This window comes from Balaenoptera ricei, chromosome 20, assembly GCF_028023285.1.
Source record: "Balaenoptera ricei isolate mBalRic1 chromosome 20, mBalRic1.hap2, whole genome shotgun sequence".
Classification (NCBI taxonomy): domain Eukaryota; kingdom Metazoa; phylum Chordata; class Mammalia; order Artiodactyla; family Balaenopteridae; genus Balaenoptera; species Balaenoptera ricei.
Genome location: NC_082658.1, coordinates 20,112,751 through 20,137,641, shown reverse-complemented (window position 1 = coordinate 20,137,641; position 24,891 = coordinate 20,112,751). Strand labels below are relative to the sequence as shown.

The 24,891-nt window shown below is 41.5% G+C and overlaps 4 protein-coding genes across 4 annotated transcripts; all 4 read left to right on the top strand.

Moving 5' to 3' along the window:
- Positions 1 to 843: 843 nt before the first annotated feature.
- On the top strand, positions 844 to 1,233 carry LOC132355057 (keratin-associated protein 2-3-like). The gene has a single exon (XM_059907236.1). It carries the CDS (start codon positions 844 to 846, stop codon positions 1,231 to 1,233), a length of 390 nt encoding a protein of 129 aa, XP_059763219.1.
- Positions 1,234 to 7,471: 6,238 nt separating this feature from the next.
- LOC132355056 (keratin-associated protein 2-3-like) lies at positions 7,472 to 7,861 on the top strand. Its single transcript, XM_059907235.1, has one exon. It carries the CDS (start codon positions 7,472 to 7,474, stop codon positions 7,859 to 7,861), a length of 390 nt encoding a protein of 129 aa, XP_059763218.1.
- Positions 7,862 to 14,099: 6,238 nt separating this feature from the next.
- On the top strand, positions 14,100 to 14,489 carry LOC132355054 (keratin-associated protein 2-3-like). The gene has a single exon (XM_059907234.1). The coding sequence runs from the start codon at positions 14,100 to 14,102 to the stop codon at positions 14,487 to 14,489; it is 390 nt and encodes a 129-aa protein (XP_059763217.1).
- Positions 14,490 to 20,727: 6,238 nt separating this feature from the next.
- LOC132355053 (keratin-associated protein 2-3-like) lies at positions 20,728 to 21,117 on the top strand. The gene has a single exon (XM_059907233.1). The coding sequence runs from the start codon at positions 20,728 to 20,730 to the stop codon at positions 21,115 to 21,117; it is 390 nt and encodes a 129-aa protein (XP_059763216.1).
- Positions 21,118 to 24,891: the final 3,774 nt, after the last annotated feature.

Below are 24,891 nucleotides of genomic sequence, written 5' to 3'. Positions count from 1 at the left end.
ACCTCTGTCTTATCCCTTCATAGTGGTAGCACCCATGTCAAGGTATAGTAAGAAAAAACTTCTCATTACACAATTCCATATCACATACACAAGAAAGGCAAGTATAAAACATGTCATGCCTCAGAGAAAATCAATATTCTGTGACCAGCCAGATCAGAGATGCCGCAACATGCGCTGGAAAAAAGAAAAAGAAAAAAAAATGATGGCACTCTTGGATATTTTATTCTAATACTCACTTGGTTTATGAAAATAAACTTTTGCCTTTCCAATACAAGCATATGAGCTGCAGTACTATTCAAGGCATGTACATTTCACTATACATCAAGTGAAACATAAATGTTTTCCCAAGGAATCCACACAAAAGACTGTGTCTGACACCTGTCTGATTCACATGTCGGTGTTTCAGGGGATCTCTTGGGGGTCAAGGATAGGATCTCGCCAGTGCTCTAGAAACCCTTATATGTTTAATTTCTTTCAAAATGCAGCCCCTTTAGGCCCCTTTTGCCCAGGATTTGCCAGGTCCCATCAACTCAAAATAAGCATGAAGAGCTGCTACCCCTTCAAATGGCGCAGAGGAGTGCTTAGGTTTTGATGATGAACAGCGTGAATACATCCATATTTAGGGATGTAACACATGTTCTTTAATGAGATCATGAGTATTTCACCAGCAATGCAATCATTAGTCAAAACAAATGCCTACTTAATTGGCCAAAAGATAAACAAGAGGGGTCATCAGCAGCTGACCAGGGTATATAAAGGGCCCAGAGCAGGAGGAAGACATTCACACCTGAGAACTCCCAACTCCTCTCACCAGCTCAAGCCAACGCAACCCCAGACACCACCATGACCGGCTCCTGCTTCGGCCCCATCTCCTCCTCCCTGGGCTGCGCCGGAGGCTGCTTCCAGCCCTGCTGCTTCCACAACCCCCGCTGCTGCCGCCCAGTGTCCTGCAAGACCACCGTGTGCCGCCCCGTGACCTGCGTGCCCCGCTGCACGCGCTCCATCTGTGAGCCCCGCCGCCGTCCAGTCTGCTACGCCCCGTGCAGCCTGCAGGACGGCTGCTGCCGCCCCATCACCTGCTGCCCCACGTCCTGCCAGGCCGTGGTCTGCCGCCCCTGCTGCTGGACCACCACCTGCTGCCATCCCGTCTCTGTGCAGTCCCCGTGCTGCCGCCACCCCTGCTGCCAGCCGGACCCCTGCTGGGCCACCTGCAGGACTTCCTCCTGCTGCTGAGCAATGCATCCTAGGAGCACATCATCACTAAGGGTCCCCCAGAGACGGCCGGCTCCATCCTGCTGTCCCACAGCTTCACAGCAGAAGGTGGCAGGTCTCTTCTCGAGAAGCCCATTCCTCCTCTCTTCTAACTAGCTTTTAAGAGGCACCGAAGACCCTTTTCAAATGAACTACTGATGAAGAATATCCTGTCCTCTCAACACCCCAGCTCCCTCCTATGTCATGTTGTTGGTTTTCCAATAAATTCAGCACTCCCAGCATAGAAATCATGGTGTTCGTGATATTTCCTTTAAGGAGATTCTGTCTGAATTTTCCAGAGACATTGAAAGCAAGATACAGAATAATCCTCTTAAATTGTTCTCTAAAATAACCTAAGTCTGGGTAGTTTCCTTCTTATCATTGTAGATGGCATTTATAGGACACAGTAGCTAAGGAAGGTGGGCACAGCTATATCTTCATCACATATACAGAGTCACAGATGCCCACGGTTCCAGACAGGTGCCGCACACCTGAGAAATGTTCTTCAAACATGACCAGTAAGGAGTCTACACTGGGGTTACCACTTATATTCCCAGCCTGGGTATTCATTCACTGAACTCACACCTGCTAGCACAGCACAGAAAGCCCAGTATGTTAGAGGTGGAAGGAACCTTGAGTGGCATCTGGCCAATCGCCTGTTTTTGAAGCTAAGGAGCCATGAGTAGTGAAAGATCAAATACGTTTCTTAATGTCATTCTAACCACTGATGTTCAGAAAAGACCCAGGAGAACGCAAGCCCCCTGACATTAAGCATTTAAGCCAAACATTTCCTCTGACTATGATCGGAGACACGTTCCTCTGCGCAGAGGAACTGTCATATTTTGTGACCAAGTAGAACTGCTTCTTCAGGTAATAGACACCCCCTTCTATGCATTACAGCGCTGGCTGTTATTTGGAATGTTATTCACAATGTCGACTTGTGTGGATATTAAATCCATACTGGCTCTCCAGGGTTGCTTATCTTTGTGCTCAGGAACTGGGCATTGAAGGCATTTTTCACGCCCGTTAATCACTGTTAATGTACAAGTTATTTATTGAACATCTACTGTGAATAAGGCACTGAGTTGACCACCCTGAGGGAATATGAAGGAATAAAAGGCGGTCCCTGCTTTGAAGAGGTTACAATCTACTTAGGGACATGAGCTGTAAATCAGAAAAAAGTCAAATAGTACATAATATAAGAAATACCAAAAATAGTTGACGACTGTAAAGCTACTAGGAAACCTCATCCAATGGTCCTGTCATTTTTAAGTAAAAAATAAGTAAGCAGTAAAATATGAACCTATCTTGTGAGGGAATATGTGTTCTGTGTGTCCGTGTCTATGTGTTTTTATGCCTAAAAAAATAGCTGGAACATTAGGCAACAAAATCTATAGAACTGGTAATAATATTCATCTTCTTCTTCATATTATTCTCAATTATTTACTTTAAAAAATAAACGTACATTTTATTTTTAGATGAACTGGATTGTCTAAAACCTGTATCTATTTGGGGGAAATTATTTAAAATTTTCTCACAATTATGCTATGCTCTTAAAAATGTAACTATCAAAGTGTAAATGAATTTAAAGCAGATAAGTTAGAGAGCAGCGGTTTGTACTCCTAAAGAGGTCTTTTATTACATATAAGAGTATACCACCGTGTGGTAAATAGTGGACTTCTCTGAGATCTTTTTTTAATTTTTTTTAATATTTATTTATTTATTTTATTTGTTTGGCTGCTCCAGGTCTTCGTTGTGGCATGCAAACACTCAGCTGCGGCATATGAGATCAAGTACCCTGACCAGGGATCGAACCGGGGCCCCTGCATTGGGAGCGTGGAGTGTTAGCCACGGGACCACCAGGGAGGTCCCTGAGATCTTTAAAATGTGATCAAATTATTAAACATTGAACTTATATTTTAGCAGTTTACGATCATCTCAATTGCATAAAGCAAGGGGCACTTTTGCTATGTTGTGAATGAAGAATTTTTAAACATTGCTAGCTGTTTCAGATTATATGTACAATTGTTTTTCTCCATTTGTATAGACAATTGAGAATTGAGAACTCAACAAGACAGTACTTTTCGTGTTAAAATTTGTTCACAATGAGATGGTTGGAAATTGTTGTGTTAAATAAAGCCCTAGCATTCATTATGCAAAATCTGTTGCCCATCACCACTAAGAACCTGTCTGGTTTTCAGCCTTTTCTTTTAAGGATGTTTTTCTAAGACCTCACTCTCTTGCATGGGTTGTGGTACTTTCAGTAGGGTTAATCCACTCTCCACAATTCTGACACGTATTTCTCTTGTCAGTTCTACATCCGTAGCCTGACTCCCCTTTACAGAGACTGGTGTTCACATAGAGGGAGCTCTATATCTTCCTCCAGGCATTTTTAGTTTACTCTGTTAATGAAACTCCCCACTGAAAAATCTTATTTAATATGTGTTCTGCGGTGATTTGAACAGAGAACTGGCCATTTGCCATATCAAAAACATTCATCTTTGTTCTGAGTTCAAAATTTGGAGTTTATAAGGCACCAGTGTAACATGACCTATTAAAATATATTTATTAACTTAACAAATATAAGACACTAAGTGCCAGGCACTGTTCTTACTGCTTCACACTTATTAGCTCACTTAATCTTCACAACAACCTTGATTGCATATCTTTACTATCCCTCAAGACCCAAGGACACATAGTAAGTGGCAAAGTATTCAATGAGTGTTGTCTGGTTTTAGGATAAGTGGCATCAGAAAATAGCACATGACTTGCCACCACTGTCAATTCACAGAGTTTGTGGCATGAATTATTCACACATAATCCATATTTTCTCTGCCTGGAAATGAAATTGGGCATGGGGTAGGATGAGTGTCTTAGACTGAATAAACACCAAAATTGCCTGCTGAAGGGCTAGTGAACTCTTCATCTTTGTGGATCTTTATAAAAGGGAGAGAAAAATCATTTTGGAACAACTTGGGCTCAGAAGTGTTTGGAGTGGGGAAATTCATCTTCTTAACTGAGGTGATCCTCCAGAGAGGTTCTCCTTGCACAAAATGAGATCATTAGGAAGATGCCCCACTCAAGCAACAGCAAAAATTGATTATGAGACAATGTGGCTTGAAAGGAGCAAAGCACAAGCAAGAAACGCAAAAGCCAGCAAATGGAAACTACATCCAACTAAAAAGCTTCTACAGAGCAAAAGAAATCATCGACAAAATCAAAAGGCAGCCCACTGAATGGGAGAAAATATTTGCAAACTATCTATCTGATAAGCAGTTAATATCCAAAAAATTAAGGAACTCCTAAATAACACCAGAACAACACAAAACAAGACAAAACCAAAAACCAATTCACTTAACAAACGGGTAGAGGATTTGTAAACATTTTTTCAAAGAAAGCATAGAGATGTTTAACAAGTACATGAAACGGTGTTCAACATCACTAATCACCAGGGAGATGCAAATCAAAACCACAATGTGATAGCACCTCACACCTGTTAGAATGGGTATTATCGAGAAGACAAGAGATAACAAATGCTGGTGAGGATGTGGAGAAAAGGGAACCCTGGTGCACTGTTGGTAGGAATGTAAATTCGTACAGCTACTATGGAAAACAGTAGGGAGGCTCCTCAAAAATTTAAAAATACAACTACCCTATGATCCGGTAATCTCACATCTTAGAATATATCCAAATGAGATGAAATCACTATCTCAAAGTGATATCGGCACTCCCATGTACATGAGAGCATTATTCATAACTGCCAAGACATTGAAACAAGCTAAACGTCCAACAACAGATGAATGGATAAACAAAATGTTTTCTACATATAATTCACCCATAAAAAGAAGGAAATTCTGCCTTTTGGGATAACATGGATGGACCCTGAAGGCATTATTCTGAGTGAAATAAGTCAAACAGAGAAAGATAAACATTATATGATATCACTTACACGTGGAATCAAAACCATCAAACTCAAAGAAACATAGACTAGAAAGGTAATTGCCAGGGGCTGAGGGATAGGAGAAATGGGGAGATGTTGGTCAAAAGATACAAACTTCCAGTTACGAGATGAATGAATTCTAAGGATCTAATGAACAGCACGGTGACTATGTTAACAATACTATAGTTGACCCTTGAACTACTCTGGGGCTAGGGGCACCGACCCTCTGCCCTCCATATCCAAGATTCTGTATCTATGGTTTCTCTGTACTTGCATTTCCTCCCTCTCCATGATGAAACCAACCTTAGGTCGTATGGCACTGTAGTACTTACTACTGAAAAACATCTGCTTATAAGTCGACCCGTGCAGTCCAAACCCGTGTTGTGCACAGGTCAACTGTGTACTGTCTACTCAAAAGGTGCTATGAAAGTAGAGCTTTAATGTTCTCATCATAACAACACAAAATGGTAGTTACGTAAGGTGAAGGATCTGTTAACTAACCTTTTTGTGGTAAAGATTTTGCAATATACATGTGTATCAGACCATCACAATGTGCACCTAAAATGACATAATGTTATATGTCAATTATATCTCAAGAAAGCTGGGCAAAAAAAGAGAAAAGAGAGCAGAATATACAAGTTTTTTAAAACTAGGCTCTGGTTATCGCTTTGAAAAAATCACGAGTGCCCATGGACAACAGAACGAGAGAGAGAGAGAGTTGAAGGTCTACATCGATGAGATTGTACTGGATTTCTCCCTCCTCTGTTTCCCCAATTGTGTCAATTTACATTCAGTCAATTTGCATTTCTTTATAAGTTTTGACATTATGTTTGAAATTCCATTTGGGAAGCTTTAGCTCCTGGGGCCTGAGGCACATTCTTTTGAATTATGGAAATGATCCTAAAGTGATCCAAAACCCTGTCTGGTGAATCATAGGAGGAAAGGTGAAAAGTAATGAGCCCATTTTCCCCACGCAATTCCTCAACTGCCCGTGGCAACGATTCCCAAAGAAGCACGTCCATGAATCATACTTCTAGCCATGCCATCACAGAACAGCTGCGTTACCTCCCCAATCCACTCCTTTGAACAGTGTATCATATACGTGTACACTGTTTGGTGAAAAATCCTGTCTTTTTCTGAAATTAATTTTTATTGGAGTATAGTTGATTTTCAATGTTGTGTTACTTTCTGCTGTACAGCAAAGTGAATCAGTTAGTTATTCATATACATATATCCACACTTTTTTAGATTCTTTTCCCATACTGGTCATTACAGAGTATTGAGTAGAGTTCCCGTGCTATACAGTAGGTCCTTATTAGTTATCTATTTTATATATAGTAGTGTGTACATGTCAATCCCAATGTTCCAATTTATCCGTCCCCGCCTTTCCCCTCTGGTGACCATAAATTTGTTTTCTACATCTGTGATGGAGAACAAACCTCTGTCTTATCCCTTCATAGTGGTAGCACCCATGTCAAGGTATAGTAAGAAAAAACTTCTCATTACACAATTCCATATCACATACACAAGAAAGGCAAGTATAAAACATGTCATGCCTCAGAGAAAATCAATATTCTGTGACCAGCCAGATCAGAGATGCCGCAACATGCGCTGGAAAAAAGAAAAAGAAAAAAAAATGATGGCACTCTTGGATATTTTATTCTAATACTCACTTGGTTTATGAAAATAAACTTTTGCCTTTCCAATACAAGCATATGAGCTGCAGTACTATTCAAGGCATGTACATTTCACTATACATCAAGTGAAACATAAATGTTTTCCCAAGGAATCCACACAAAAGACTGTGTCTGACACCTGTCTGATTCACATGTCGGTGTTTCAGGGGATCTCTTGGGGGTCAAGGATAGGATCTCGCCAGTGCTCTAGAAACCCTTATATGTTTAATTTCTTTCAAAATGCAGCCCCTTTAGGCCCCTTTTGCCCAGGATTTGCCAGGTCCCATCAACTGAAAATAAGCATGAAGAGCTGCTACCCCTTCAAATGGCGCAGAGGAGTGCTTAGGTTTTGATGATGAACAGCGTGAATACATCCATATTTAGGGATGTAACACATGTTCTTTAATGAGATCATGAGTATTTCACCAGCAATGCAATCATTAGTCAAAACAAATGCCTACTTAATTGGCCAAAAGATAAACAAGAGGGGTCATCAGCAGCTGACCAGGGTATATAAAGGGCCCAGAGCAGGAGGAAGACACTCACACCTGAGAACTCCCAACTCCTCTCACCAGCTCAAGCCAACGCAACCCCAGACACCACCATGACCGGCTCCTGCTTCGGCCCCATCTCCTCCTCCCTGGGCTGCGCCGGAGGCTGCTTCCAGCCCTGCTGCTTCCACGACCCCCGCTGCTGCCGCCCAGTGTCCTGCAAGACCACCGTGTGCCGCCCCGTGACCTGCGTGCCCCGCTGCACGCGCTCCATCTGTGAGCCCCGCCACCGTCCAGTCTGCTACGCCCCGTGCAGCCTGCAGGACGGCTGCTGCCGCCCCATCACCTGCTGCCCCACGTCCTGCCAGGCCGTGGTCTGCCGCCCCTGCTGCTGGACCACCACCTGCTGCCATCCCGTCTCTGTGCAGTCCCCGTGCTGCCGCCACCCCTGCTGCCAGCCGGACCCCTGCTGGGCCACCTGCAGGACTTCCTCCTGCTGCTGAGCAATGCATCCTAGGAGCACATCATCACTAAGGGTCCCCCAGAGACGGCCGGCTCCATCCTGCTGTCCCACAGCTTCACAGCAGAAGGTGGCAGGTCTCTTCTCGAGAAGCCCATTCCTCCTCTCTTCTAAGTAGCTTTTAAGAGGCACCGAAGACCCTTTTCAAATGAACTACTGATGAAGAATATCCTGTCCTCTCAAGACCCCAGCTCCCTCCTATGTCATGTTGTTGGTTTTCTAATAAATTCAGCACTCCCAGCATAGAAATCATGGTCTTCGTGATATTTCCTTTAAGGAGATTCTGTCTGAATTTTCCAGAGACATTGAAAGCAAGATACAGAATAATCCTCTTAAATTGTTCTCTAAAATAACCTAAGTCTGGGTAGTTTCCTTCTTATCATTGTAAATGGCATTTATAGGACACAGTAGCTAAGGAAGGTGGGCACAGCTATATCTTCATCACATATACAGAGTCACAGATGCCCACGGTTCCAGACAGGTGCCGCACACCTGAGAAATGTTCTTCAAACATGACCAGTAAGGAGTCTACACTGGGGTTACCACTTATATTCCCAGCCTGGGTATTCATTCACTGAACTCACACCTGCTAGCACAGCACAGAAAGCCCAGTATGTTAGAGGTGGAAGGAACCTTGAGTGGCATCTGGCCAATCGCCTGTTTTTGAAGCTAAGGAGCCATGAGTAGTGAAAGATCAAATACGTTTCTTAATGTCATTCTAACCACTGATGTTCAGAAAAGACCCAGGAGAACGCAAGCCCCCTGACATTAAGCATTTAAGCCAAACATTTCCTCTGACTATGATCGGAGACACGTTCCTCTGCGCAGAGGAACTGTCATATTTTGTGACCAAGTAGAACTGCTTCTTCAGGTAATAGACACCCCCTTCTATGCATTACAGCGCTGGCTGTTATTTGGAATGTTATTCACAATGTCGACTTGTGTGGATATTAAATCCATACTGGCTCTCCAGGGTTGCTTATCTTTGTGCTCAGGAACTGGGCATTGAAGGCATTTTTCACGCCCGTTAATCACTGTTAATGTACAAGTTATTTATTGAACATCTACTGTGAATAAGGCACTGAGTTGACCACCCTGAGGGAATATGAAGGAATAAAAGGCGGTCCCTGCTTTGAAGAGGTTACAATCTACTTAGGGACATGAGCTGTAAATCAGAAAAAAGTCAAATAGTACATAATATAAGAAATACCAAAAATAGTTGACGACTGTAAAGCTACTAGGAAACCTCATCCAATGGTCCTGTCATTTTTAAGTAAAAAATAAGTAAGCAGTAAAATATGAACCTATCTTGTGAGGGAATATGTGTTCTGTGTGTCCGTGTCTATGTGTTTTTATGCCTAAAAAAATAGCTGGAACATTAGGCAACAAAATCTATAGAACTGGTAATAATATTCATCTTCTTCTTCATATTATTCTCAATTATTTACTTTAAAAAATAAACGTACATTTTATTTTTAGATGAACTGGATTGTCTAAAACCTGTATCTATTTGGGGGAAATTATTTAAAATTTTCTCACAATTATGCTATGCTCTTAAAAATGTAACTATCAAAGTGTAAATGAATTTAAAGCAGATAAGTTAGAGAGCAGCGGTTTGTACTCCTAAAGAGGTCTTTTATTACATATAAGAGTATACCACCGTGTGGTAAATAGTGGACTTCTCTGAGATCTTTTTTTAATTTTTTTTAATATTTATTTATTTATTTTATTTGTTTGGCTGCTCCAGGTCTTCGTTGTGGCATGCAAACACTCAGCTGCGGCATATGAGATCAAGTACCCTGACCAGGGATCGAACCGGGGCCCCTGCATTGGGAGCGTGGAGTGTTAGCCACGGGACCACCAGGGAGGTCCCTGAGATCTTTAAAATGTGATCAAATTATTAAACATTGAACTTATATTTTAGCAGTTTACGATCATCTCAATTGCATAAAGCAAGGGGCACTTTTGCTATGTTGTGAATGAAGAATTTTTAAACATTGCTAGCTGTTTCAGATTATATGTACAATTGTTTTTCTCCATTTGTATAGACAATTGAGAATTGAGAACTCAACAAGACAGTACTTTTCGTGTTAAAATTTGTTCACAATGAGATGGTTGGAAATTGTTGTGTTAAATAAAGCCCTAGCATTCATTATGCAAAATCTGTTGCCCATCACCACTAAGAACCTGTCTGGTTTTCAGCCTTTTCTTTTAAGGATGTTTTTCTAAGACCTCACTCTCTTGCATGGGTTGTGGTACTTTCAGTAGGGTTAATCCACTCTCCACAATTCTGACACGTATTTCTCTTGTCAGTTCTACATCCGTAGCCTGACTCCCCTTTACAGAGACGGGTGTTCACATAGAGGGAGCTCTATATCTTCCTCCAGGCATTTTTAGTTTACTCTGTTAATGAAACTCCCCACTGAAAAATCTTATTTAATATGTGTTCTGCGGTGATTTGAACAGAGAACTGGCCATTTGCCATATCAAAAACATTCATCTTTGTTCTGAGTTCAAAATTTGGAGTTTATAAGGCACCAGTGTAACATGACCTATTAAAATATATTTATTAACTTAACAAATATAAGACACTAAGTGCCAGGCACTGTTCTTAGTGCTTCACACCTATTAGCTCACTTAATCTTCACAACAACCTTGATTGCATATCTTTACTATCCCTCAAGACCCAAGGACACATAGTAAGTGGCAAAGTATTCAATGAGTGTTGTCTGGTTTTAGGATAAGTGGCATCAGAAAATAGCACATGACTTGCCACCACTGTCAATTCACAGAGTTTGTGGCATGAATTATTCACACATGACCCATATTTTCTCGGCCTGGAAATGAAATTGGGCATGGGGTAGGATGAGTGTCTTAGACTGAATAAACACCAAAATTGCCTGCTGAAGGGCTAGTGAACTCTTCATCTTTGTGGATCTTTATAAAAGGGAGAGAAAAATCATTTTGGAACAACTTGGGCTCAGAAGTGTTTGGAGTGGGGAAATTCGTCTTCTTAACTGAGGTGATCCTCCAGAGAGGTTCTCCTTGCACAAAATGAGATCATTAGGAAGATGCCCCACTCAAGCAACAGCAAAAATTGATTATGAGACAATGTGGCTTGAAAGGAGCAAAGCACAAGCAAGAAACGCAAAAGCCAGCAAATGGAAACTACATCCAACTAAAAAGCTTCTACAGAGCAAAAGAAATCATCGACAAAATCAAAAGGCAGCCCACTGAATGGGAGAAAATATTTGCAAACTATCTATCTGATAAGCAGTTAATATCCAAAAAATTAAGGAACTCCTAAATAACACCAGAACAACACAAAACAAGACAAAACCAAAAACCAATTCACTTAACAAACGGGTAGAGGATTTGTAAACATTTTTTCAAAGAAAGCATAGAGATGTTTAACAAGTACATGAAACGGTGTTCAACATCACTAATCACCAGGGAGATGCAAATCAAAACCACAATGTGATAGCACCTCACACCTGTTAGAATGGGTATTATCGAGAAGACAAGAGATAACAAATGCTGGTGAGGATGTGGAGAAAAGGGAACCCTGGTGCACTGTTGGTAGGAATGTAAATTCGTACAGCTACTATGGAAAACAGTAGGGAGGCTCCTCAAAAATTTAAAAATACAACTACCCTATGATCCGGTAATCTCACATCTTAGAATATATCCAAATGAGATGAAATCACTATCTCAAAGTGATATCGGCACTCCCATGTACATGAGAGCATTATTCATAACTGCCAAGACATTGAAACAAGCTAAACGTCCAACAACAGATGAATGGATAAACAAAATGTTTTCTACATATAATTCACCCATAAAAAGAAGGAAATTCTGCCTTTTGGGATAACATGGATGGACCCTGAAGGCATTATTCTGAGTGAAATAAGTCAAACAGAGAAAGATAAACATTATATGATATCACTTACACGTGGAATCAAAACCATCAAACTCAAAGAAACATAGACTAGAAAGGTAATTGCCAGGGGCTGAGGGATAGGAGAAATGGGGAGATGTTGGTCAAAAGATACAAACTTCCAGTTACGAGATGAATGAATTCTAAGGATCTAATGAACAGCACGGTGACTATGTTAACAATACTATAGTTGACCCTTGAACTACTCTGGGGCTAGGGGCACCGACCCTCTGCCCTCCATATCCAAGATTCTGTATCTATGGTTTCTCTGTACTTGCATTTCCTCCCTCTCCATGATGAAACCAACCTTAGGTCGTATGGCACTGTAGTACTTACTACTGAAAAACATCTGCTTATAAGTCGACCCGTGCAGTCCAAACCCGTGTTGTGCACAGGTCAACTGTGTACTGTCTACTCAAAAGGTGCTATGAAAGTAGAGCTTTAATGTTCTCATCATAACAACACAAAATGATAGTTACGTAAGGTGAAGGATCTGTTAACTAACCTTTTTGTGGTAAAGATTTTGCAATATACATGTGTATCAGACCATCACAATGTGCACCTAAAATGACATAATGTTATATGTCAATTATATCTCAAGAAAGCTGGGCAAAAAAAGAGAAAAGAGAGCAGAATATACAAGTTTTTTAAAACTAGGCTCTGGTTATCGCTTTGAAAAAATCACGAGTGCCCATGGACAACAGAACGAGAGAGAGAGAGAGTTGAAGGTCTACATCGATGAGATTGTACTGGATTTCTCCCTCCTCTGTTTCCCCAATTGTGTCAATTTACATTCAGTCAATTTGCATTTCTTTATAAGTTTTGACATTATGTTTGAAATTCCATTTGGGAAGCTTTAGCTCCTGGGGCCTGAGGCACATTCTTTTGAATTATGGAAATGATCCTAAAGTGATCCAAAACCCTGTCTGGTGAATCATAGGAGGAAAGGTGAAAAGTAATGAGCCCATTTTCCCCACGCAATTCCTCAACTGCCCGTGGCAACGATTCCCAAAGAAGCACGTCCATGAATCATACTTCTAGCCATGCCATCACAGAACAGCTGCGTTACCTCCCCAATCCACTCCTTTGAACAGTGTATCATATACGTGTACACTGTTTGGTGAAAAATCCTGTCTTTTTCTGAAATTAATTTTTATTGGAGTATAGTTGATTTTCAATGTTGTGTTACTTTCTGCTGTACAGCAAAGTGAATCAGTTAGTTATTCATATACATATATCCACACTTTTTTAGATTCTTTTCCCATACTGGTCATTACAGAGTATTGAGTAGAGTTCCCGTGCTATACAGTAGGTCCTTATTAGTTATCTATTTTATATATAGTAGTGTGTACATGTCAATCCCAATGTTCCAATTTATCCGTCCCCGCCTTTCCCCTCTGGTGACCATAAATTTGTTTTCTACATCTGTGATGGAGAACAAACCTCTGTCTTATCCCTTCATAGTGGTAGCACCCATGTCAAGGTATAGTAAGAAAAAACTTCTCATTACACAATTCCATATCACATACACAAGAAAGGCAAGTATAAAACATGTCATGCCTCAGAGAAAATCAATATTCTGTGACCAGCCAGATCAGAGATGCCGCAACATGCGCTGGAAAAAAGAAAAAGAAAAAAAAATGATGGCACTCTTGGATATTTTATTCTAATACTCACTTGGTTTATGAAAATAAACTTTTGCCTTTCCAATACAAGCATATGAGCTGCAGTACTATTCAAGGCATGTACATTTCACTATACATCAAGTGAAACATAAATGTTTTCCCAAGGAATCCACACAAAAGACTGTGTCTGACACCTGTCTGATTCACATGTCGGTGTTTCAGGGGATCTCTTGGGGGTCAAGGATAGGATCTCGCCAGTGCTCTAGAAACCCTTATATGTTTAATTTCTTTCAAAATGCAGCCCCTTTAGGCCCCTTTTGCCCAGGATTTGCCAGGTCCCATCAACTGAAAATAAGCATGAAGAGCTGCTACCCCTTCAAATGGCGCAGAGGAGTGCTTAGGTTTTGATGATGAACAGCGTGAATACATCCATATTTAGGGATGTAACACATGTTCTTTAATGAGATCATGAGTATTTCACCAGCAATGCAATCATTAGTCAAAACAAATGCCTACTTAATTGGCCAAAAGATAAACAAGAGGGGTCATCAGCAGCTGACCAGGGTATATAAAGGGCCCAGAGCAGGAGGAAGACACTCACACCTGAGAACTCCCAACTCCTCTCACCAGCTCAAGCCAACGCAACCCCAGACACCACCATGACCGGCTCCTGCTTCGGCCCCATCTCCTCCTCCCTGGGCTGCGCCGGAGGCTGCTTCCAGCCCTGCTGCTTCCACGACCCCCGCTGCTGCCGCCCAGTGTCCTGCAAGACCACCGTGTGCCGCCCCGTGACCTGCGTGCCCCGCTGCACGCGCTCCATCTGTGAGCCCCGCCGCCGTCCAGTCTGCTACGCCCCGTGCAGCCTGCAGGACGGCTGCTGCCGCCCCATCACCTGCTGCCCCACGTCCTGCCAGGCCGTGGTCTGCCGCCCCTGCTGCTGGACCACCACCTGCTGCCATCCCGTCTCTGTGCAGTCCCCGTGCTGCCGCCACCCCTGCTGCCAGCCGGACCCCTGCTGGGCCACCTGCAGGACTTCCTCCTGCTGCTGAGCAATGCATCCTAGGAGCACATCATCACTAAGGGTCCCCCAGAGACGGCCGGCTCCATCCTGCTGTCCCACAGCTTCACAGCAGAAGGTGGCAGGTCTCTTCTCGAGAAGCCCATTCCTCCTCTCTTCTAACTAGCTTTTAAGAGGCACCGAAGACCCTTTTCAAATGAACTACTGATGAAGAATATCCTGTCCTCTCAACACCCCAGCTCCCTCCTATGTCATGTTGTTGGTTTTCCAATAAATTCAGCACTCCCAGCATAGAAATCATGGTGTTCGTGATATTTCCTTTAAGGAGATTCTGTCTGAATTTTCCAGAGACATTGAAAGCAAGATACAGAATAATCCTCTTAAATTGTTCTCTAAAATAACCTAAGTCTGGGTAGTTTCCTTCTTATCATTGTAGATGGCATTTATAGGACACAGTAGCTAAGGAAGGTGGGCACAGCTATATCTTCATCACATATACAGAGTCACAGATGCCCACGGTTCCAGACAGGTGCCGCACACCTGAGAAATGTTCTTCAAACATGACCAGTAAGGAGTCTACACTGGGGTTACCACTTATATTCCCAGCCTGGGTATTCATTCACTGAACTCACACCTGCTAGCACAGCACAGAAAGCCCAGTATGTTAGAGGTGGAAGGAACCTTGAGTGGCATCTGGCCAATCGCCTGTTTTTGAAGCTAAGGAGCCATGAGTAGTGAAAGATCAAATACGTTTCTTAATGTCATTCTAACCACTGATGTTCAGAAAAGACCCAGGAGAACGCAAGCCCCCTGACATTAAGCATTTAAGCCAAACATTTCCTCTGACTATGATCGGAGACACGTTCCTCTGCGCAGAGGAACTGTCATATTTTGTGACCAAGTAGAACTGCTTCTTCAGGTAATAGACACCCCCTTCTATGCATTACAGCGCTGGCTGTTATTTGGAATGTTATTCACAATGTCGACTTGTGTGGATATTAAATCCATACTGGCTCTCCAGGGTTGCTTATCTTTGTGCTCAGGAACTGGGCATTGAAGGCATTTTTCACGCCCGTTAATCACTGTTAATGTACAAGTTATTTATTGAACATCTACTGTGAATAAGGCACTGAGTTGACCACCCTGAGGGAATATGAAGGAATAAAAGGCGGTCCCTGCTTTGAAGAGGTTACAATCTACTTAGGGACATGAGCTGTAAATCAGAAAAAAGTCAAATAGTACATAATATAAGAAATACCAAAAATAGTTGACGACTGTAAAGCTACTAGGAAACCTCATCCAATGGTCCTGTCATTTTTAAGTAAAAAATAAGTAAGCAGTAAAATATGAACCTATCTTGTGAGGGAATATGTGTTCTGTGTGTCCGTGTCTATGTGTTTTTATGCCTAAAAAAATAGCTGGAACATTAGGCAACAAAATCTATAGAACTGGTAATAATATTCATCTTCTTCTTCATATTATTCTCAATTATTTACTTTAAAAAATAAACGTACATTTTATTTTTAGATGAACTGGATTGTCTAAAACCTGTATCTATTTGGGGGAAATTATTTAAAATTTTCTCACAATTATGCTATGCTCTTAAAAATGTAACTATCAAAGTGTAAATGAATTTAAAGCAGATAAGTTAGAGAGCAGCGGTTTGTACTCCTAAAGAGGTCTTTTATTACATATAAGAGTATACCACCGTGTGGTAAATAGTGGACTTCTCTGAGATCTTTTTTTAATTTTTTTTAATATTTATTTATTTATTTTATTTGTTTGGCTGCTCCAGGTCTTCGTTGTGGCATGCAAACACTCAGCTGCGGCATATGAGATCAAGTACCCTGACCAGGGATCGAACCGGGGCCCCTGCATTGGGAGCGTGGAGTGTTAGCCACGGGACCACCAGGGAGGTCCCTGAGATCTTTAAAATGTGATCAAATTATTAAACATTGAACTTATATTTTAGCAGTTTACGATCATCTCAATTGCATAAAGCAAGGGGCACTTTTGCTATGTTGTGAATGAAGAATTTTTAAACTTTGCTAGCTGTTTCAGATTATATGTACAATTGTTTTTCTCCATTTGTATAGACAATTGAGAATTGAGAACTCAACAAGACAGTACTTTTCGTGTTAAAATTTGTTCACAATGAGATGGTTGGAAATTGTTGTGTTAAATAAAGCCCTAGCATTCATTATGCAAAATCTGTTGCCCATCACCACTAAGAACCTGTCTGGTTTTCAGCCTTTTCTTTTAAGGATGTTTTTCTAAGACCTCACTCTCTTGCATGGGTTGTGGTACTTTCAGTAGGGTTAATCCACTCTCCACAATTCTGACACGTATTTCTCTTGTCAGTTCTACATCCGTAGCCTGACTCCCCTTTACAGAGACGGGTGTTCACATAGAGGGAGCTCTATATCTTCCTCCAGGCATTTTTAGTTTACTCTGTTAATGAAACTCCCCACTGAAAAATCTTATTTAATATGTGTTCTGCGGTGATTTGAACAGAGAACTGGCCATTTGCCATATCAAAAACATTCATCTTTGTTCTGAGTTCAAAATTTGGAGTTTATAAGGCACCAGTGTAACATGACCTATTAAAATATATTTATTAACTTAACAAATATAAGACACTAAGTGCCAGGCACTGTTCTTAGTGCTTCACACCTATTAGCTCACTTAATCTTCACAACAACCTTGATTGCATATCTTTACTATCCCTCAAGACCCAAGGACACATAGTAAGTGGCAAAGTATTCAATGAGTGTTGTCTGGTTTTAGGATAAGTGGCATCAGAAAATAGCACATGACTTGCCACCACTGTCAATTCACAGAGTTTGTGGCATGAATTATTCACACATGACCCATATTTTCTCGGCCTGGAAATGAAATTGGGCATGGGGTAGGATGAGTGTCTTAGACTGAATAAACACCAAAATTGCCTGCTGAAGGGCTAGTGAACTCTTCATCTTTGTGGATCTTTATAAAAGGGAGAGAAAAATCATTTTGGAACAACTTGGGCTCAGAAGTGTTTGGAGTGGGGAAATTCGTCTTCTTAACTGAGGTGATCCTCCAGAGAGGTTCTCCTTGCACAAAATGAGATCATTAGGAAGATGCCCCACTCAAGCAACAGCAAAAATTGATTATGAGACAATGTGGCTTGAAAGGAGCAAAGCACAAGCAAGAAACGCAAAAGCCAGCAAATGGAAACTACATCCAACTAAAAAGCTTCTACAGAGCAAAAGAAATCATCGACAAAATCAAAAGGCAGCCCACTGAATGGGAGAAAATATTTGCAAACTATCTATCTGATAAGCAGTTAATATCCAAAAAATTAAGGAACTCCTAAATAACACCAGAACAACACAAAACAAGACAAAACCAAAAACCAATTCACTTAACAAACGGGTAGAGGATTTGTAAACATTTTTTCAAAGAAAGCATAGAGATGTTTAACAAGTACATGAAACGGTGTTCAACATCACTAATCACCAGGGAGATGCAAATCAAAACCACAATGTGATAGCACCTCACACCTGTTAGAATGGGTATTATCGAGAAGACAAGAGATAACAAATGCTGGTGAGGATGTGGAGAAAAGGGAACCCTGGTGCACTGTTGGTAGGAATGTAAATTCGTACAGCTACTATGGAAAACAGTAGGGAGGCTCCTCAAAAATTTAAAAATACAACTACCCTATGATCCGGTAATCTCACATCTTAGAATATATCCAAATGAGATGAAATCACTATCTCAAAGTGATATCGGCACTCCCATGTACATGAGAGCATTATTCATAACTGCCAAGACATTGAAACAAGCTAAACGTCCAACAACAGATGAATGGATAAACAAAATGTTTTCTACATATAATTCACCCATAAAAAGAAGGAAATTCTGCCTTTTGGGATAACATGGATGGACCCTGAAGGCATTATTCTGAGTGAAATAAGTCAAACAGAGAAAGATAAACATTATATGATATCACTTACACGTGGAATCAAAACCATCAAACTCAAAGAAACATAGACTAGAAAGGTAATTGCCAGGGGCTGAGGGATAGGAGAAATGGGGAGATGTTGGTCAAAAGATACAAACTTCCAGTTACGAGATGAATGAATTCTAAGGATCTAATGAACAGCACGGTGACTATGTTAACAATACTATAGTTGACCCTTGAACTACTCTGGGGCTAGGGGCACCGACCCTCTGCCCTCCATATCCAAGATTCTGTATCTATGGTTTCTCTGTACTTGCATTTCCTCCCTCTCCATGATGAAACCAACCTTAGGTCGTATGGCACTGTAGTACTTACTACTGAAAAACATCTGCTTATAAGTCGACCCGTGCAGTCCAAACCCGTGTTGTGCACAGGTCAACTGTGTACTGTCTACTCAAAAGGTGCTATGAAAGTAGAGCTTTAATGTTCTCATCATAACAACACAAAATGATAGTTACGTAAGGTGAAGGATCTGTTAACTAACCTTTTTGTGGTAAAGATTTTGCAATATACATGTGTATCAGACCATCACAATGTGCACCTAAAATGACATAATGTTATATGTCAATTATATCTCAAGAAAGCTGGGCAAAAAAAGAGAAAAGAGAGCAGAATATACAAGTTTTTTAAAACTAGGCTCTGGTTATCGCTTTGAAAAAATCACGAGTGCCCATGGACAACAGAACGAGAGAGAGAGAGAGTTGAAGGTCTACATCGATGAGATTGTACTGGATTTCTCCCTCCTCTGTTTCCCCAATTGTGTCAATTTACATTCAGTCAATTTGCATTTCTTTATAAGTTTTGACATTATGTTTGAAATTCCATTTGGGAAGCTTTAGCTCCTGGGGCCTGAGGCACATTCTTTTGAATTATGGAAATGATCCTAAAGTGATCCAAAACCCTGTCTGGTGAATCATAGGAGGAAAGGTGAAAAGTAATGAGCCCATTTTCCCCACGCAATTCCTCAACTGCCCGTGGCAACGATTCCCAAAGAAGCACGTCCATGAATCATACTTCTAGCCATGCCATCACAGAACAGCTGCGTTACCTCCCCAATCCACTCCTTTGAACAGTGTATCATATACGTGTACACTGTTTGGTGAAAAATCCTGTCTTTTTCTGAAATTAATTTTTATTGGAGTATAGTTGATTTTCAATGTTGTGTTACTTTCTGCTGTACAGCAAAGTGAATCAGTTAGTTATTCATATACATATATCCACACTTTTTTAGATTCTTTTCCCATACTGGTCATTACAGAGTATTGAGTAGAGTTCCCGTGCTATACAGTAGGTCCTTATTAGTTATCTATTTTATATATAGTAGTGTGTACATGTCAATCCCAATGTTCCAATTTATCCGTCCCCGCCTTTCCCCTCTGGTGACCATAAATTTGTTTTCTACATCTGTGATGGAGAACAAACCTCTGTCTTATCCCTTCATAGTGGTAGCACCCATGTCAAGGTATAGTAAGAAAAAACTTCTCATTACACAATTCCATATCACATACACAAGAAAGGCAAGTATAAAACATGTCATGCCTCAGAGAAAATCAATATTCTGTGACCAGCCAGATCAGAGATGCCGCAACATGCGCTGGAAAAAAGAAAAAGAAAAAAAAATGATGGCACTCTTGGATATTTTATTCTAATACTCACTTGGTTTATGAAAATAAACTTTTGCCTTTCCAATACAAGCATATGAGCTGCAGTACTATTCAAGGCATGTACATTTCACTATACATCAAGTGAAACATAAATGTTTTCCCAAGGAATCCACACAAAAGACTGTGTCTGACACCTGTCTGATTCACATGTCGGTGTTTCAGGGGATCTCTTGGGGGTCAAGGATAGGATCTCGCCAGTGCTCTAGAAACCCTTATATGTTTAATTTCTTTCAAAATGCAGCCCCTTTAGGCCCCTTTTGCCCAGGATTTGCCAGGTCCCATCAACTCAAAATAAGCATGAAGAGCTGCTACCCCTTCAAATGGCGCAGAGGAGTGCTTAGGTTTTGATGATGAACAGCGTGAATACATCCATATTTAGGGATGTAACACATGTTCTTTAATGAGATCATGAGTATTTCACCAGCAATGCAATCATTAGTCAAAACAAATGCCTACTTAATTGGCCAAAAGATAAACAAGAGGGGTCATCAGCAGCTGACCAGGGTATATAAAGGGCCCAGAGCAGGAGGAAGACATTCACACCTGAGAACTCCCAACTCCTCTCACCAGCTCAAGCCAACGCAACCCCAGACACCACCATGACCGGCTCCTGCTTCGGCCCCATCTCCTCCTCCCTGGGCTGCGCCGGAGGCTGCTTCCAGCCCTGCTGCTTCCACGACCCCCGCTGCTGCCGCCCAGTGTCCTGCAAGACCACCGTGTGCCGCCCCGTGACCTGCGTGCCCCGCTGCACGCGCTCCATCTGTGAGCCCCGCCGCCGTCCAGTCTGCTACGCCCCGTGCAGCCTGCAGGACGGCTGCTGCCGCCCCATCACCTGCTGCCCCACGTCCTGCCAGGCCGTGGTCTGCCGCCCCTGCTGCTGGACCACCACCTGCTGCCATCCCGTCTCTGTGCAGTCCCCGTGCTGCCGCCACCCCTGCTGCCAGCCGGACCCCTGCTGGGCCACCTGCAGGACTTCCTCCTGCTGCTGAGCAATGCATCCTAGGAGCACATCATCACTAAGGGTCCCCCAGAGACGGCCGGCTCCATCCTGCTGTCCCACAGCTTCACAGCAGAAGGTGGCAGGTCTCTTCTCGAGAAGCCCATTCCTCCTCTCTTCTAACTAGCTTTTAAGAGGCACCGAAGACCCTTTTCAAATGAACTACTGATGAAGAATATCCTGTCCTCTCAACACCCCAGCTCCCTCCTATGTCATGTTGTTGGTTTTCCAATAAATTCAGCACTCCCAGCATAGAAATCATGGTGTTCGTGATATTTCCTTTAAGGAGATTCTGTCTGAATTTTCCAGAGACATTGAAAGCAAGATACAGAATAATCCTCTTAAATTGTTCTCTAAAATAACCTAAGTCTGGGTAGTTTCCTTCTTATCATTGTAGATGGCATTTATAGGACACAGTAGCTAAGGAAGGTGGGCACAGCTATATCTTCATCACATATACAGAGTCACAGATGCCCACGGTTCCAGACAGGTGCCGCACACCTGAGAAATGTTCTTCAAACATGACCAGTAAGGAGTCTACACTGGGGTTACCACTTATATTCCCAGCCTGGGTATTCATTCACTGAACTCACACCTGCTAGCACAGCACAGAAAGCCCAGTATGTTAGAGGTGGAAGGAACCTTGAGTGGCATCTGGCCAATCGCCTGTTTTTGAAGCTAAGGAGCCATGAGTAGTGAAAGATCAAATACGTTTCTTAATGTCATTCTAACCACTGATGTTCAGAAAAGACCCAGGAGAACGCAAGCCCCCTGACATTAAGCATTTAAGCCAAACATTTCCTCTGACTATGATCGGAGACACGTTCCTCTGCGCAGAGGAACTGTCATATTTTGTGACCAAGTAGAACTGCTTCTTCAGGTAATAGACACCCCCTTCTATGCATTACAGCGCTGGCTGTTATTTGGAATGTTATTCACAATGTCGACTTGTGTGGATATTAAATCCATACTGGCTCTCCAGGGTTGCTTATCTTTGTGCTCAGGAACTGGGCATTGAAGGCATTTTTCACGCCCGTTAATCACTGTTAATGTACAAGTTATTTATTGAACATCTACTGTGAATAAGGCACTGAGTTGACCACCCTGAGGGAATATGAAGGAATAAAAGGCGGTCCCTGCTTTGAAGAGGTTACAATCTACTTAGGGACATGAGCTGTAAATCAGAAAAAAGTCAAATAGTACATAATATAAGAAATACCAAAAATAGTTGACGACTGTAAAGCTACTAGGAAACCTCATGCAATGGTCCTGTCATTTTTAAGTAAAAAATAAGTAAGCAGTAAAATATGAACCTATCTTGTGAGGGAATATGTGTTCTGTGTGTCCGTGTCTATGTGTTTTTTTAAAATTTATTTATTTTTGGCTGTGTTGGGTCTTCGTTTCTATGCGAGGGCTTTCTGTAGTTGCGGCAAGTGGGGGCCACTCTTCATCGCGGTGCGCGGGCCTCTCACTATCGCGGCCTCCCTTGTTGCGGAGCACAGGCTTCAGACGCGCAGGCTCAGTAGTTGTGCTCACGGGCCTCGTAGCTCCGCGGCATGTGGGATCTTCCCAGACCAGGGTTCGAACCCGTGTCCCCTGCATTGGCAGGCGGATTCTCAACCACTGCGCCACCAGGGAAGCCCCCTATGTGTTTTTATGCCTAAAAAATACCTGGAACATTACGCAACAAAATCTAACAGTAACTGGTAATAGTATTCATCTTCTTCTTCATTTTTTTCTCAATTATATACTTTTAAAAATGAACATACATTTTATTTTTAGATGAACTGGATTGTCTAAAACCTGTATCTATTTGGGGGAAATTAAAATTTTCACACAATTATGCTATGCTCTTAAAAATGTAACTATCAAAGTGTAAATGAATTTAAAGCAGATAAGTTAGAGAGTAGCGGTTTGTACTCCTAAAGAGGCCTTTTATTACATATAAGAGTATACCACCGTGTTGTAAATAGTGGACTTCTCGGAGATCTTTTGGGTTTTTTAAAATATTTATTTATTTATTTTGTTTGTTTGGCTGCGCCAGGTCTTCGTTGTGGCATGCAAATACTCAGCTGCGGCATATGAGATCAAGTATCAATGATCGAACCCGGGCCCCTGCATTGGGAGCGTGGAGTGTTAGCCACGGGACCACCAGGGAGGTCCCTGAGATCTTTAAAATGTGATCAAATTATTAAACATTTAATTTATATTTTAGCAGTTTACGGTCATCTCAATTGCATAAAGCAAGGGGCACTTTTGCTATGTTCCGAATGAAGAATTTTTAAACATTGCTAGCTGTTTCAGATTATATGTACAATTGTTATTCTCCATTTGTATAGACAATTGAGAATTGAGAACTCAACAAGCCAGTATTTTTCATGTTAAAATTTGTTCACAATGTGATGGTCGGAAATTGTTGGGTTAAATAAAGCCTTAACATTCCTTATGCAAAATCTGTTGCCCATCACCACTAAGAACCTGTCTGGTTTTCAGCCTTTTCTTTTAAGGATGTTTTTCTAAGATCTCACTCTCTTGCATGGGTTGTGGTACTTTCAGTAGGGTTAATCCACTCTCCACAATTCTGACACAAATTTGTCTTGTCAGTTCTACATCAATAGCCTGACTCCCCTTTACAGAGACTGGTGTTCACATAGAGGGAGCTCTATATCTTCCTCCAAGGTAGTTTTAGTTTACTCTGTTAATGAAACTCCCCACTGAAAAATCTTATTCAATATGTATTCTGTGGTGATTTGAACAGAGAACTGGCCATTTGCCATATCAAAAACATTCATCTTTGTTCTGAGTTCAACATTTGGAGTTTATAAGGCACCAGTGTAACATGACCTATTAAAATATATTTACTAACTTAACAAATATAAGACACTAAGTGCCAGGCGCTGTTCTTAGTGCTTCACACCTATTAGCTCACTTAATCTTCACAACAACCTTGATTGCATATCTTTACTATCCCTCAAGACCCAAGGACACATAGTAAGTGGCAAAGTATTTAATGAGTGTTGTATGGTTTTAGGATAAGTGGCATCAGAAAATAGCACATGACTTGCCACCACTGTCAATTCACAGAGTTTGTGGCATGAATTATTCACACATGACCCATATTTTCTCGGCCTGGAAATGAAATTGGGCATGGGGTAGGATGAGTGTCTTAGACTGAATAAACACCAGAATTGCCTACTGAAGGGCTAGTGAACTCTTCATCTTTGTGGATCTTTATAAAAGGGAGAGAAAAATCATTTTGGAACAATTTGGGCTCAGAAGTGTTTGGAGTGGGGAAATTCGACTTCTTAACTGAGGTGATCCTCCAGAAAGGTTCTCCTTGCAGAAAATGAGATCCTTAGGAAGATGCCCCACCCCCAGCAACAGGAAAAATTGATTATCAGACAATGTGGCTTGAAAAGAGCAAAGCACAAGCAAGAAACGCAAAAGCCAGCAAATGGAACTACATCCAACTAAAAAGCTTCTACAGAGCAAAAGAAATCATCAGCAAAATGAAAAGGCAGCCCACTGAATGGGAGAAAATATTTGCAAACTATATATCTGATAAGCAGTTAATATCCAAAAAATTAAGGAACTCCTAAATAACACCAGAACAACACAAAACAAGACAAAACCAAAAACCAATTCACTTAACAAACGGGTAGAGGATTTGTAAACATTTTTTCAAAGAAGGCATAGAGATGGTCAACAAGTACATGAAAAGGTGTTCAACATCAGTAATCAACAGAGAGATGCAAATCAAAACCAC

What these genes read in the sequence shown, in the direction of transcription:
- LOC132355057 (XM_059907236.1), top strand. Translation starts at nt 844, where the DNA reads ATGACCGGCTCCTGCTTCGGCCCCATCTCCTCCTCCCTGGGCTGCGCC.
- LOC132355054 (XM_059907234.1), top strand. Translation starts at nt 14,100, where the DNA reads ATGACCGGCTCCTGCTTCGGCCCCATCTCCTCCTCCCTGGGCTGCGCC.
- LOC132355053 (XM_059907233.1), top strand. Translation starts at nt 20,728, where the DNA reads ATGACCGGCTCCTGCTTCGGCCCCATCTCCTCCTCCCTGGGCTGCGCC.
- LOC132355056 (XM_059907235.1), top strand. Translation starts at nt 7,472, where the DNA reads ATGACCGGCTCCTGCTTCGGCCCCATCTCCTCCTCCCTGGGCTGCGCC.